Source organism: Copadichromis virginalis, linkage group LG15 (genome assembly GCF_057382275.1).
Source record: "Copadichromis virginalis isolate Kocher_CV1m ecotype Utaka linkage group LG15, C_Virginalis_male_GT1.1, whole genome shotgun sequence".
Lineage (NCBI taxonomy): Eukaryota > Metazoa > Chordata > Actinopteri > Cichliformes > Cichlidae > Copadichromis > Copadichromis virginalis.
The window spans coordinates 33,524,170-33,536,093 of record NC_140632.1 but is presented as its reverse complement, the minus strand read 5'-3'; the positions used below and the strand labels follow the sequence as shown (position 1 = coordinate 33,536,093).

The following is an 11,924-nucleotide window of genomic DNA, read 5'->3' as shown; positions in this document are numbered from 1 at the left end:
CCTTAATTGTATGATTAATGTGGCCAATATTATCCAAATGTAATTTATCAATATTTTTTTATTTATTTTAGATTTTGCAGACCCCTACTAATCATTATAATTAGCCTCCCAAATTCAATAATAATTTAAAAAGACACCACCAATCAAAAACAAATTCTCCATCTCATGCTTGCATAAACTCAAAGTATTAATACACTAAACCTAAAGGCACACATGGACTGAAAAGAAAATTTAGTATAAACAAGTATGGTCACATGTTATACTCGCATGGTTATAGAAAGGGTTCACAGACCCTTTAATTCTGTCCACAGCAAATTATATAGCTGCAGTTAAATGTGAGAGAAAACTCCTGAAGGATAGTAAAAAAAAACAACAACAGCAATAGAATAATATTAAACACAAAGTGAACCGTCTTCCTTCATTAAATAGGTTCTTTTAGATGTTAAGGAGGAATTGACTTAACCAGGCTGGCGGAGAATGAAGACAACCGGACACCTGCAGCAGATGGGGAATCAGTGAACTTTTATTGAGACAGAGACAATCTCTCAACACAGCTCACATCAGGAGATTCCCAAGATTTGCTGTGAGGATAGGTATATATTCTCTAAAACTTACAGGAGGGGGTTGTGAGGAAAGTGCTGCATTAGCAGAAAAACAACTCCATAAAAGGAAATCGGCCTTGGGTGTTCTAGCCTCTTCGCTTGCAGATATCTTCCACCTGCAGGATGAGGCGATCGCTTCTTATCGCTCTCAAGGCCAAAGTCGTGAGCACACATTTTTATTACACAGTTGCACAGTAACTTTAAAGCTGAACAATATTTAAAGCTGAATAATGTTTGATCAGATTATATTTTCTTCAAATCCCCCTTTTGACCCATCTTAAATGGGTCAACACACAAAAATAAGTAACATTCAAAGGAACACAGAGACGTGTCGAAGCCTGGCTCGAAAAACTCCTCGGGTCTTATCATTTGTCTTTATCTGTCATTGCAGATGAGGAGAAAAGAGTCCAGGCACCACCCTGCCCAGGGGTCGGCTGCAAGCAGTCTCAGTTCCCGATGAAAGCAGTAACAGCTGTCCTGCACAAAAGGATACAACGAGTTAGTGCAACCAGGGTAGTGACACAAAATTAACAGTTCCTGTAACCCAGCAACCAAAAAACATAAGTAATGATAAAAATGTGGAGAGTACAGAGTATACTATAATAATGAGAGATATAAACGTGAAAATGTGAAAGAATAAATCAACCGTAAAATAAACCCAGGACGGTAACTGCTAAGGACATTCAAAAGTGAATATGGTAAAAAGTGAGGAAGGGGTGTGGAAAAAAACAATTTATATCCAGTGGTGGGAGTACACATTCGCTCAGGCTTAAGTCCGGAGACCCTGAGAACATCGCTTAACCCTCACAACCCGACCAGACACAGTTCAACCAGATATATCCTTCAAGAGGAAGTGGGTGAGGGAAACAATTAATAACAAGCCTAATACAAAACACCACAGAGAAACAACCATTCTAAAAGCATTTAAACAAGAGAAAGACGATAATGGTCGTCACCCTCACGATCAGAGTTTTCATCATCCGTTGGCGAGGAGGTGGGAAGTTGACTAGCCAATAAAGGCATCTGCCGGGCGAGATCCTTATCCTCAGGAGTGAGAGCTGTAACAATCAGTCTCTGGAAGAGGGATCGAATGCATGGAATACAACAGCAACCGCAGGTGACTAGGATAGCAACAAAAACTGAGATGGAAACTAGGATGGAAGCTACAAGGGCCTTATATTTGCCAAACATGTTAAGCCAAGAGTCCCACATGGCAGTATCAACGCCCGAGTGTTCCTTCATTTTAACAGTAAGAGCTGTGAGACCAGTAATAGCTTTAGTGAGGGAACCATCAGGAGCTGTGTTATTGGGGATATAGGTACAGCACTCCTGACCAAAAAGGCTGCAGACTCCGCCTCTTTCTGCGAGGAGAAAATCCGTTGCGACCCTGTTTTGGAAAGCCATTAGGGAAGTGGCAGATAACTGTGCATGCACAGCCTCAAAACCATCTCGAGTGTAATTAGCCAACAGTTGCACATTAAAGTGAATGTAGTTAATTCTGTCTACATTCGCATTTATTTCAACCATCCAAAGTATCGAGGCCCACCCTGCTTTAACCTGGTCTCGCAGTTTATATTCATCGGGGACCCCACGGGGTATACCTACAGCATCAATATAGGTTGGATTATGAGCTGAACCTGGGATTAGAGAACGTTTAGAGCGGCGTTCAGAGGAGGATGGGAGGCCAACTTCGTGTACTTCTATAGAGAGTTCTACTGGAGTGACTAAAACAGGTAAAATAAGAGTTATGAGAGCGCAAAGACCTGACGCATCCCGAGGGAAACCATCATATAACTTGTTTTTGCCACACCACCACCACAAATCAGCCCTAGCCGTAGGTCGGAAGTTTGGTTTCATAACCGTCATCTCAGTGCACCAAGAAGAGTTCAAGCTACCTAGTTTTACTGCATTGCCAGTCAGGTTAATACAAGTGAAATTGTTCACAGCTACATCTGAAGAAAAGAAAGGTGGCTTATTAGAGACCGAGCGTTGAGTTTTAGGAAAGTGGTTTTCCAGATATGAGCAATGACCTCGTTTTGTATTGTTCATAAGATGCAGGAGGCATGCACTATTGACTGGCGCCGGTACAACTCTTAAAGTGGGGCGTGCTCCCATACAAACTATGCAGTCGGAAGCCGTCTTGTCAGCAGCTTGTTCAGCTAGTAGTAACCAGTTGTTTGTTGCTCCAGAAATACCGGTTAGAATTTGGAAGAGGTCATCTTTAGACATTTTATTTGTGTCTACAATGCGTATTCGGCCGTTTCTCCCCCCGTTTGTATATGTCACCGGAGGGCCATTAAAGGTGGGGTTATCATCTTTAACTACAGAGCTTGGAACTGCACCAACGCTAGGGCATATTTCCATTTGCCAATACAGGGCGGTGCGATCAGTCCAAGGGGCAAGTATAAATTGTTGACAGGAGGTCAAGGTCAGATCCTTTAGGGTAAAAATTAAGCCTGAAAGATCCGGTTTTTTTGCTATTCTGAGCATATTTTGGTTTCTCCAGTGCAAAGCCTGACCCCTAGAGTGCTTGGACCAATCGAGGTCCGTTTCTGACACTAAACTGGACCACTTCCACTGATGCCAACCTCCCAGGGTTATATACCACACTGAGGAGGAGAGATGTACTGCAAGGTTAAAAAGATCCCCCCCTTGGTCTTTGGTGACGGGAGTGACTGGGAAGCTAGCGAAATCTATTTCGACTACCCAACTTTTATTGTTGGGGACACAGAGAGTAATCATTCTAGTCGTGCTTGGGGTACAGGAGGTAACCGTGTCTCGTTTCTTTCTAACTGGATCGGGCGTGGGCAAAACTGGAGAGGAAGTGGTGGGCAAGACCCTAGGGGCTACATTTGTCAGATTGGGACTGTCAGAAGGGGGCGAAGCTTTTGAACTTGAAGGTGTCAGAAGTGTCGGGGGCCCTTCACAGATCAGGATTATGCCAATGGGAATGAGACCCAGGGCCAGGAAGCAAACAAAGACGCAACATCTTTGCCTGCCTGTCATTTCAGGGGGAAAGGGCCAAGACATGTTTACTTAGCTTGGATGTCGTCTAATAGAGGATGATGGGGCACAGAAAGGTGGTCCAGTTCCCCCCACCTCGCCAAGGGCGTGTTCTAGGAGTTAAAGAGCAACAAAAAGTATTAGTGACACAACTTTAAATGAGCTTTCAGCGGTTAAAACTATTGCAATGTAAAATGTAAATCTTAAAAACTCAAGCCAATATAAAAGCAAAGTCATAAAAGATGTTAAAAATAAAAAAAATGTTTAGTTCAGTATGAATAACACCCCCTTTTGTAACCAGCCGGCTTGTAGGTTGAGCTTTGGCTCCCTCAAGTGGTTGGTGATGCTGTTGCAGCTCCTTCTGACAGGTCCTTCTGCACCTCTCTCAAGGTTCTTCCTGGTTCGGTGGCAGCAGCGCACTGTGTGTAATGAAACCAGGTGTCACCTTTCCCTTCGAGCCTGACAGCGTGGGAGGTCCGCTCTATTATGCGGTAAGGGCCTGTCCAGCGAGGCTCAGCCCACTTTCTCTTTGTGACTTTCAGGAGGACGTAGTCCATTCCAGGTGTAGCCGCCTCTTTCAGCTCTTGCTGGTTTCTTTCAGCGACCTGTGAGGAATACTGGGCAACAAAACTGCGGAGCATGTTATAATATGTCCTCGGATCGAGGTCTGAATCAGCTTCATCCGACATTAACAGGCGAGAGGAGGGGCCAGGAAAAGGCCTGCCATGCTCCAACTCAAATGGAGTGTAACCAGAGGTTTGATTTACTGAGCATCTTATGGACATTAATGCAAGAGGCAATGCCTTAACCCAATCTAATTTGGTCTGTGCACAGATTTTAGCCAATTTAGTTTTTAGAGTTTGATTCATCCTTTCCACTTTCCCCTGGGACTGGGGGTGGTAAACTGAGCCAAACTTATGTTTCAAACCTAATGCGGCTTCAACCCTCTGCAGATCGTGGTTCCTGAAATGTGAACCATTGTCCGACCTTATGACCTCGGGAAACCCATGCTGTGGTATATAATGATTAATCAGACACTTCACCACAGTTCTACTGTTTTCACTTGCTGTCGGCCAGGCTTCTGGCCAACCTGAAAATGCATCCACAGCCACCAGCAGGTACCTGTAACTACCTACTCTGTCCACCATGTCTGTGTAATCAATGATTATTTCTTTCCCTGGGCAAAGTGGGATGGGGAAGTACCCTGCTATTGGCTTGAAGGCGGGCTTGATTCCAAATTGGTTGCACTCCTTACAGGTTTTAACCATGTATTTTGTCATGTCTTTTAGATAAGGGTGCCACCAGCCAGCTAAGTTCCTCATCATTTGTGCAGGTCCCACATGCCCCACTCCATGTGCCTCTTCCATTGCTGTCTGTCTGACCCCTGGCGGTAGAATGGGCCTTCCATCTGGGCCACGCCAGACATCTGTGTTTGTGGCCCCTCTTGTTACCCATAATGATTTTTCCTGGGGGCTGGCTTTGTCCTGTAACTCTCTGATTGTGGCTAGGCCTAGTTGTATGGGTGGTCTTTCTGGAGGGGGTGTGGCTTCTGGGTCCATTACCATAATCAGGGAGGGTAAGTAACCAGCTGTCTGCTTAGCTACTAAGTCGGCCTGTTTGTTACCTAATGCCACTAAATCCAATCCGGCACTGTGTCCTTTGCATTTTACCACTGCCACCTTAACAGGTAACAACAGTGCTTCCGCTAATTCCCTCATTTCCATCTCATGTTTAATAGGCTTTCCGCTGGCTGTCAAAAAACCAGCTCTTAGCCACTGCTTGAGCTCCACATGCACTGCTCCCACAGCATAAGCTGAATCACTGTATATATTCACTTTCTGTCCCTTTCCCATCCTTAAGGCTTCAATCACCGCTCTCAGTTCAGCTCTCTGTGCAGACTGTTGTCCTGTCAACTGCTCTGCCTTCACTGTTTTCCATCTCATGTCTGTCTGTTCCACTATTGCCCATGCAGCCTTCAACATTCCACTTTCAGTTCTGAAACAACATCCATCTGTGAACCAATCTTTTTCTGCATCCATTAGAGGTTCTGCCTGCAAATCTGGCCTGATTTTCTCCTGTACCTGCACAACCTCTTCACACATATGTGGTTTCCCTGATCCCATGTGATCAGCCATGTTTATGCCTTCATGTGAGTAGGTGATGTGTGGTGCTTCCAAAATGGTACTGAGGCGTCTCTGCCTGAGTGAAGTGAGTGTGAAGGCCTGTGAGGAGACGTAGGCCACCACACTGTGTGATGTCAAAATTTTTAGTGGGTGGTTCATCACTATGTGTGCTGTTTTCTGAATGATTTTTGCAAGTCCAGAAACGTGTTGTGTGCACGGTGGGTGGCGTTTTTCAGTGTTGTCAAGCATTACGCTTACATATGTCAACACTTTTCTCTCTCCCCCTTTTTTCTGGAACAGGATACCATTGATATGGGTTCCAGTTCCAGAAACATCAAGATGAAAAGGCAAAGCATAATCTGGCACAGCAAGGTCAGAGGCGACAGAAAGCTGTTGTTTTAACTTTATAAACGCCTGTTCTGTTTCTGTAGTCCATGAGAGGGGAGCAGAGAGGTTTCTCATGCCTTGTTCATTTACCAAAGCGCGCAAAGGGGAAGTAAGGCCAACATAGTCTGGGACATAGGTCCTGCTGTAACCAGTCAGGCCCAAAAATGACAACATGTCTTTTACAGTTAGAGGTTTTGGATGGTGCAAAATGGAGTTCCTGTGTTCTGGGGACAAGGAAATACCGGACTGCGAGACCATGCGGCCTAGAAAAGAAACCTGTTTTCTTGCAATCTGTAGTTTGGTTTTGCTCACTTTAAAACCTGTGTTGGCCAGGTGGTGAAGTACCACTCTGGTGGCCTCCAAACAGATGTCAGCCGTGGGAGCAGACAGCAAAAGGTCATCCACATATTGTATTAACATACAGTCAGATGGTAGTGGGCAGGTTTGTAAAAGTTCTTTCAAACACTGATTAAACAGTCCTGGGGAGAGGGCAAATCCCTGTGGTAAGCGAGTGTAACGCCATTGTCGGCCTCTAAATGTAAATGAGAAAATGTCACGCAGTGACTCACGAAGTGGGAGGCAGAAAAAGGCATTAGCCAAGTCAATGCAGGTGAACCAGGCATGAGATGGTGGGAGGTTGGTCAAGGCAACATAAGGATTAGGCACAGGCAAAGTAGGAGTGCCAAGTAAGGCATTAATCCTTCTCAAATCATGTGCCATTCTGAACTTCCCCGTGCCTTTTTTCTCAACGGGTAGGATGGGCGTGTTCCACTTAGAGCAGGAGGGCTCCAGGACACCGGCAGTGACCAAACCAGAAATTGTTTCTGCAATCCCAGCCTCAGCCTCCGGTCTGTGTGGGTACTGAGGCTGCCACAAAGGGGTAGCAGATGACAGTTGAAAAGAGACTGGCTCCACATCAACTAAACCTACATCTGTGGGTCCATGGGACCACAAACAATCTGGAAGAGAGTCGAGTAAAGGCGCAGCATCACAGTGGTCTGTGTGTTCTCTGCCATGTGACCCGCTGACCACTCTATGTTGCAGTGTTGAGGAATTAAAGCAATCATTTAAAATTTGGTATGTGTTGGTAGATGGAGAAAACAAAACCTGTGGGAGTTTTGTAGGTGTCCAGTCAGTGGCCGCAAGGGAACGTTTAACCATTCCACCCAGCTCCTTAGCCTGGTGTCCAGGATGTAAGGCCAGTGACACATGGGGAGCTGCCTCATCAGACATCATGTACCACTGTAATTGATCTGTTGTAAAAGTAACCGCTGCTGCCACTCCCTCCGGTGCCGCAAAAATGCACGACATGTTCAAAGACCAAGCCCGCCCCTCACACTGCTCTTGGAACATGTGCTGGTACCAGGTGGTGTCATGCCTGTCATAAAACAGTGTAACATGAGGTGGGTCAGGGGGAGGGACATAAGGATGTAGGAGTGAGAGCCACGGCCGCCATTGCTGAAAAGCAGTACAAACTCCTGGTTCAGCAGGTGTTTCAACTTCCAATAATGCCCAGTAGATGTCAGCAGAGTCCGCTAAACAGGAGGAGGGTTGCAGCAGAAACTGACCACCTCCCTCTGGCCCATCAGAACAGGGAAGCACAACCCCAGTAGGGAGAGTCACAGTTAGGCCTTGTGAAGAGCAGAGTATCGTGGCTCCTAATTTAATCAACAAGTCTCTTCCCAGTAAATTCACAGGCGCCTGTTTTGAACAAACATAGGTGTGTAACAAGGTCTGATCTCCAACCGTTGTGGGGAGGGGCACGGTGTAAGGCAGAGTTTTAGGTTCCCCAGATATGCCCACCACTGTAATCACTCTGTCAGTAAGTCTTTCACGAGCAACATCCTTAATGGTGGAGTACGTAGCTCCAGTGTCCACTAAAAAGCTGCTTCTTCTTTTATCTACAGTTATGGACAGCATAGGGTCCGCCGTTGTCCCTTCACCGTCCTGGGCAGTCTGTGGGGTGTCCTATAGCTGGGGACCACCCTCGTAGTACTCCCACCCCATCACAGGCATCTGTGGGGCCGGGGGCACTTCAACTAAAGCACCACGAGGTCCACCTCTGTGGCCAGGATGCTGATAGGGCCCACCACGGGCTCCCCTGCCTCTTCCAGCAGCCGGGTTCAAAGGGCACGCTTTAGCCCAGTGTCCAGGTTGTCCACACCGGAAACAAACATACATCTGGCCTCCCCTACCACCTCCCATCTGACCCCTTCCCCTGAAACCACCTCTGTTTCCTCCAAATGGGGAACCTCTCTGCCCATAAGGGGCCGGGGAGTGATAAGCACCATACTGGGGGGGCTGTGGATCAGTTGGCCATGGGTTCGGATACAAATCAGGGGCAACTGGACCAGGAGAGGGAGCCGCAGCGGCCACAAGCTGCTTTTTAGGCTTGTCACCTTTTCCACCCAGGTCGTTTTTAGCTTTCTGCAGCTGAACCTTCAACAGTTGCAACTGTAAATCTTCGACGCTCTCCGCTTTATCATCAGACTTAATCTGCACTTTGTTAAGATTAAAAATCAAATGTTTCTTCCAGATTGCAAAGTCACAGTCCTGCAAATCAGGATTATCCTCCATTTTCTGGCTTACTGACTCCGGAATGCCCCTCAGCACCGCCCTTCTAAACCACATGCTCTGTGAACAAGTCCTACTGGGGTGATGACCTGTATGGTTCACCCAGTCTTCAACAGCCTGATTTAGATAATGGGTGGGATTTTGCTTTCCCTCCCATTTAAATTTCTGTAAGGTGCCTTGATTTTTGGGTGGGAATTGTTTGCGCAGGGCCGGTCCAATAAACCTCAAGGCCTGCATTAGTGGCACCTCGTTCTCATGCGTGGTAGTACCCGCATTTTGTTCCAGGTCCGCTGCCTGAGATCGGGATGTGCACCTAGTTATAATAGCTCTAAAATCTCCCAGTGCGAGGTCCTGTCCAGCTGTGTATTTATCCAAACCAGCCAACCAGGCATTCCCTCCCTCCATTATGTCAGGGAGTTTGTCCACTAGGGCCTGGACATCTCCGAATGAATAAGGTTGATACACTGGTCTACGTTGCGCTTTAGTCTGGACCAGGGGAAACATGCCTGGAGGCTGAGGCACAGGGCCCTTAGATCTAGTCTGATATCCTAAACTGGGAGAGGTAGGGAGGGGTGTATTGTTAAGGTCACTGAGTTCATCATCAGTATCCTCAGTTTCTTCCCCGCCTGGTGGGTTAGCAGTGTCAGCAAAAACGTGGGCTAAACTCATCTGTGTTTCCGGATCCTGACGGCCCACCAAAGACATGGTAACTGTGACATTTGGTGAAGTGCCAGGCTCAGTTTTTGCAGTAGCGGTCAGATCTCCTTTAACAGCGACAGGAGTGCTGGCAAAGGGGTTGGACCGGGAAAGAGGGGCTGACGCAACACGATTATTCACCTGGACCACTGACCTATGTTCATTTAAGCAGCTGCGTAATGCTGCTTCTAGATCAGTTAATTGTTGTTCAGTGGGTTCCTGTCTGTTCATTCGAACCGCAAATGGTGCGCTCGCAAATGGGTCAGTTAGGCCCTCAGATCCGGTTCCAGAACAGTGGGACATAGAAGAGGGGGCTCTACTACTAGCTGAGGATGTCGCCGACAGAGAGGAGCTTCCTGGGCATAAATGCTTGGTATCTATGGGAGTTGGAGCTACGGGCGGTTCTTCTCCAATAGTCATTATTCCACCAGAGATATTAAGTACCGGATATATGCCTGCTGAGGGAGGAGTTGAGGCAGAATAGGGAGGTGGCTGAGACCTATTTTTCTTCATGTGTGGTTTTGCAGTTTCCCATAAACACACCCAGTGATTAAATTTAGCTTTGCGGCCTGCGTGCTTATCTGCTTCCTTTCTGTGTCTCACCCCGCTCATCACACCTGCACCTGCTGCTGCTGAGTTGGCTTCTTCCTCTTTCTCTTTTGCCTGCATAGCCTTATTCTGCCAAATTATTCCCCAATTACCACTACTCCCCTCGTCTTTTCCCTTTTCTTTCATTAACCTTTCAGCTGTTTTCCTCAATGACTCTTTCTGCTTTTTTGCTTCTTTAGGCTGGTGTGTGGAGTTGATGACTGTCTCAACACATGTTAATTGTTCTCCCAATGTGCTAAGAATAGCACCGGGACCCCAACCATCATCATTAGTTTCTCGATCTAATTCTCCATCCATTTTACTGTCAATGGAGGAGTGTTCTTTTATTGATTTTAAAGGAGAATTTGGGCCAGCTGGGTTTCTGCCTCTGTTAGGCACTAACAGCTGGGGCGCTGCTTTAAAGGTGAGTCAGCACTGAAATATCCCTTCAGGTGTTACCAAGCTTCTACCAAACCGGAGTCTGGCGGGTAACCTTGCCTCGAGCTTCCTGATAGGGGTGCTAGTTGGTTGTCACCTTGTTCACACGTCTCATTCACACTTCATACATTACCTGCAGTCACTCATTACCCTCCTTATGTAATAAATGTGTAAAAAAAAAAAAAAAATTCTATGTGTGGTGTATTATTTTAACCAAAAGAGGAACCTAGTTCCTTTAATTGTGTAATCTGTGAACAACGGAGAACCAAACTGTCCTGCCCAGTGTTCCACAGCAAGCATTCAGCGTGTATTTATGTGTGTCCAATATCAAACAGAACATCAAAACATTTAAAACACTAAAATCATCGGGGTTTTAAGAAGAGATCCGTTTTCTCCTATTGATCAAAGGGACCCCTCCTTTGGACTCCAACCAGTACTTCTCCTTTTTAAGTTTTAGAGGATCTTTTCTAATAAAGTCCTCTGGGCCTTCCTAACCCTTCTGTAGTTTAGAGAATATTACTAAAAAATATTCTCAAGGCCTTTAACCTTTTAATTTGTTTAGAAAGGCGTTACTAATAAACCCTTTCAAGGTCCCAGACCTGCACTGAGGTATTTATCCGACACCGGAGAGCAACCCGTCGGCTGCAACCGTGGTCAGACCTCAGTTCACTCTTATCTTTATTCACTTATTCACTTATTTCTTATTCACTTGTCTGATTCTCAACAAGCCTTAAGTAAGCCAGACAATTTTGGTTATGAATTACTAGGAGTTTGGACACTAAGTATTTTTATAATGTTCAATATAGCAGAAATAAAAGGTCTGCTTACCTTGTTTTTGTGTGCACACAGCTTTTGTCCAAACTCCGTTCACTCAGACCACTGCCGATGTCCTCCCATCCGTTCCAGTTGCCCTGGAGCGGATCCTGTTCGTGACGCCAATTGAAGGATAGTAAAAAAAACAACAACAGCAATAGAATAATATTAAACACAAAGTGAACCGTCTTCCTTCATTAAATAGGTTCTTTTAGATGTTAAGGAGGAATTGACTTAACCAGGCTGGCGGAGAATGAAGACAACCGGACACCTGCAGCAGATGGGGAATCAGTGAACTTTTATTGAGACAGAGACAATCTCTCAACACAGCTCACATCAGGAGATTCCCAAGATTTGCTGTGAGGATAGGTATATATTCTCTAAAACTTACAGGAGGGGGTTGTGAGGAAAGTGCTGCATTAGCAGAAAAACAACTCCATAAAAGGAAATCGGCCTTGGGTGTTCTAGCCTCTTCGCTTGCAGATATCTTCCACCTGCAGGATGAGGCGATCGCTTCTTATCGCTCTCAAGGCCAAAGTCGTGAGCACACATTTTTATTACACAGTTGCACAGTAACTTTAAAGCTGAACAATATTTAAAGCTGAATAATGTTTGATCAGATTATATTTTCTTCACTCCCTGCTCAAACTTAACCTGAACAGCAAAGAAAACAATCTTTTCAATACTAATGTACCATTGC

The 11,924-nt window shown here is 45.8% G+C and overlaps 1 protein-coding gene and 1 long non-coding RNA gene across 2 annotated transcripts; both read right to left on the bottom strand.

The window, feature by feature from the left end:
- Positions 1–500: 500 nt before the first annotated feature.
- LOC146692797 (uncharacterized) lies at positions 501–11,362 on the bottom strand. Its single transcript, XR_014915289.1, has 2 exons — positions 11,240–11,362; positions 501–1,079 (listed from the first exon to the last, which is right to left on the bottom strand). It is a non-coding gene; the product is annotated as an uncharacterized LOC146692797 (long non-coding RNA).
- On the bottom strand, positions 8,084–10,566 carry LOC146692798 (uncharacterized). Its single transcript, XM_085432991.1, has one exon. It carries the CDS (start codon positions 10,289–10,291, stop codon positions 8,084–8,086), a length of 2,208 nt encoding a protein of 735 aa, XP_085289117.1. The 5' UTR covers positions 10,292–10,566.
- Positions 11,363–11,924: the final 562 nt, after the last annotated feature.

Coding starts and splice junctions, on each gene's coding strand:
- LOC146692798 (XM_085432991.1), bottom strand. CDS start 10,291: ATGGATGGAGAATTAGATCGAGAAACTAATGATGATGGTTGGGGTCCC.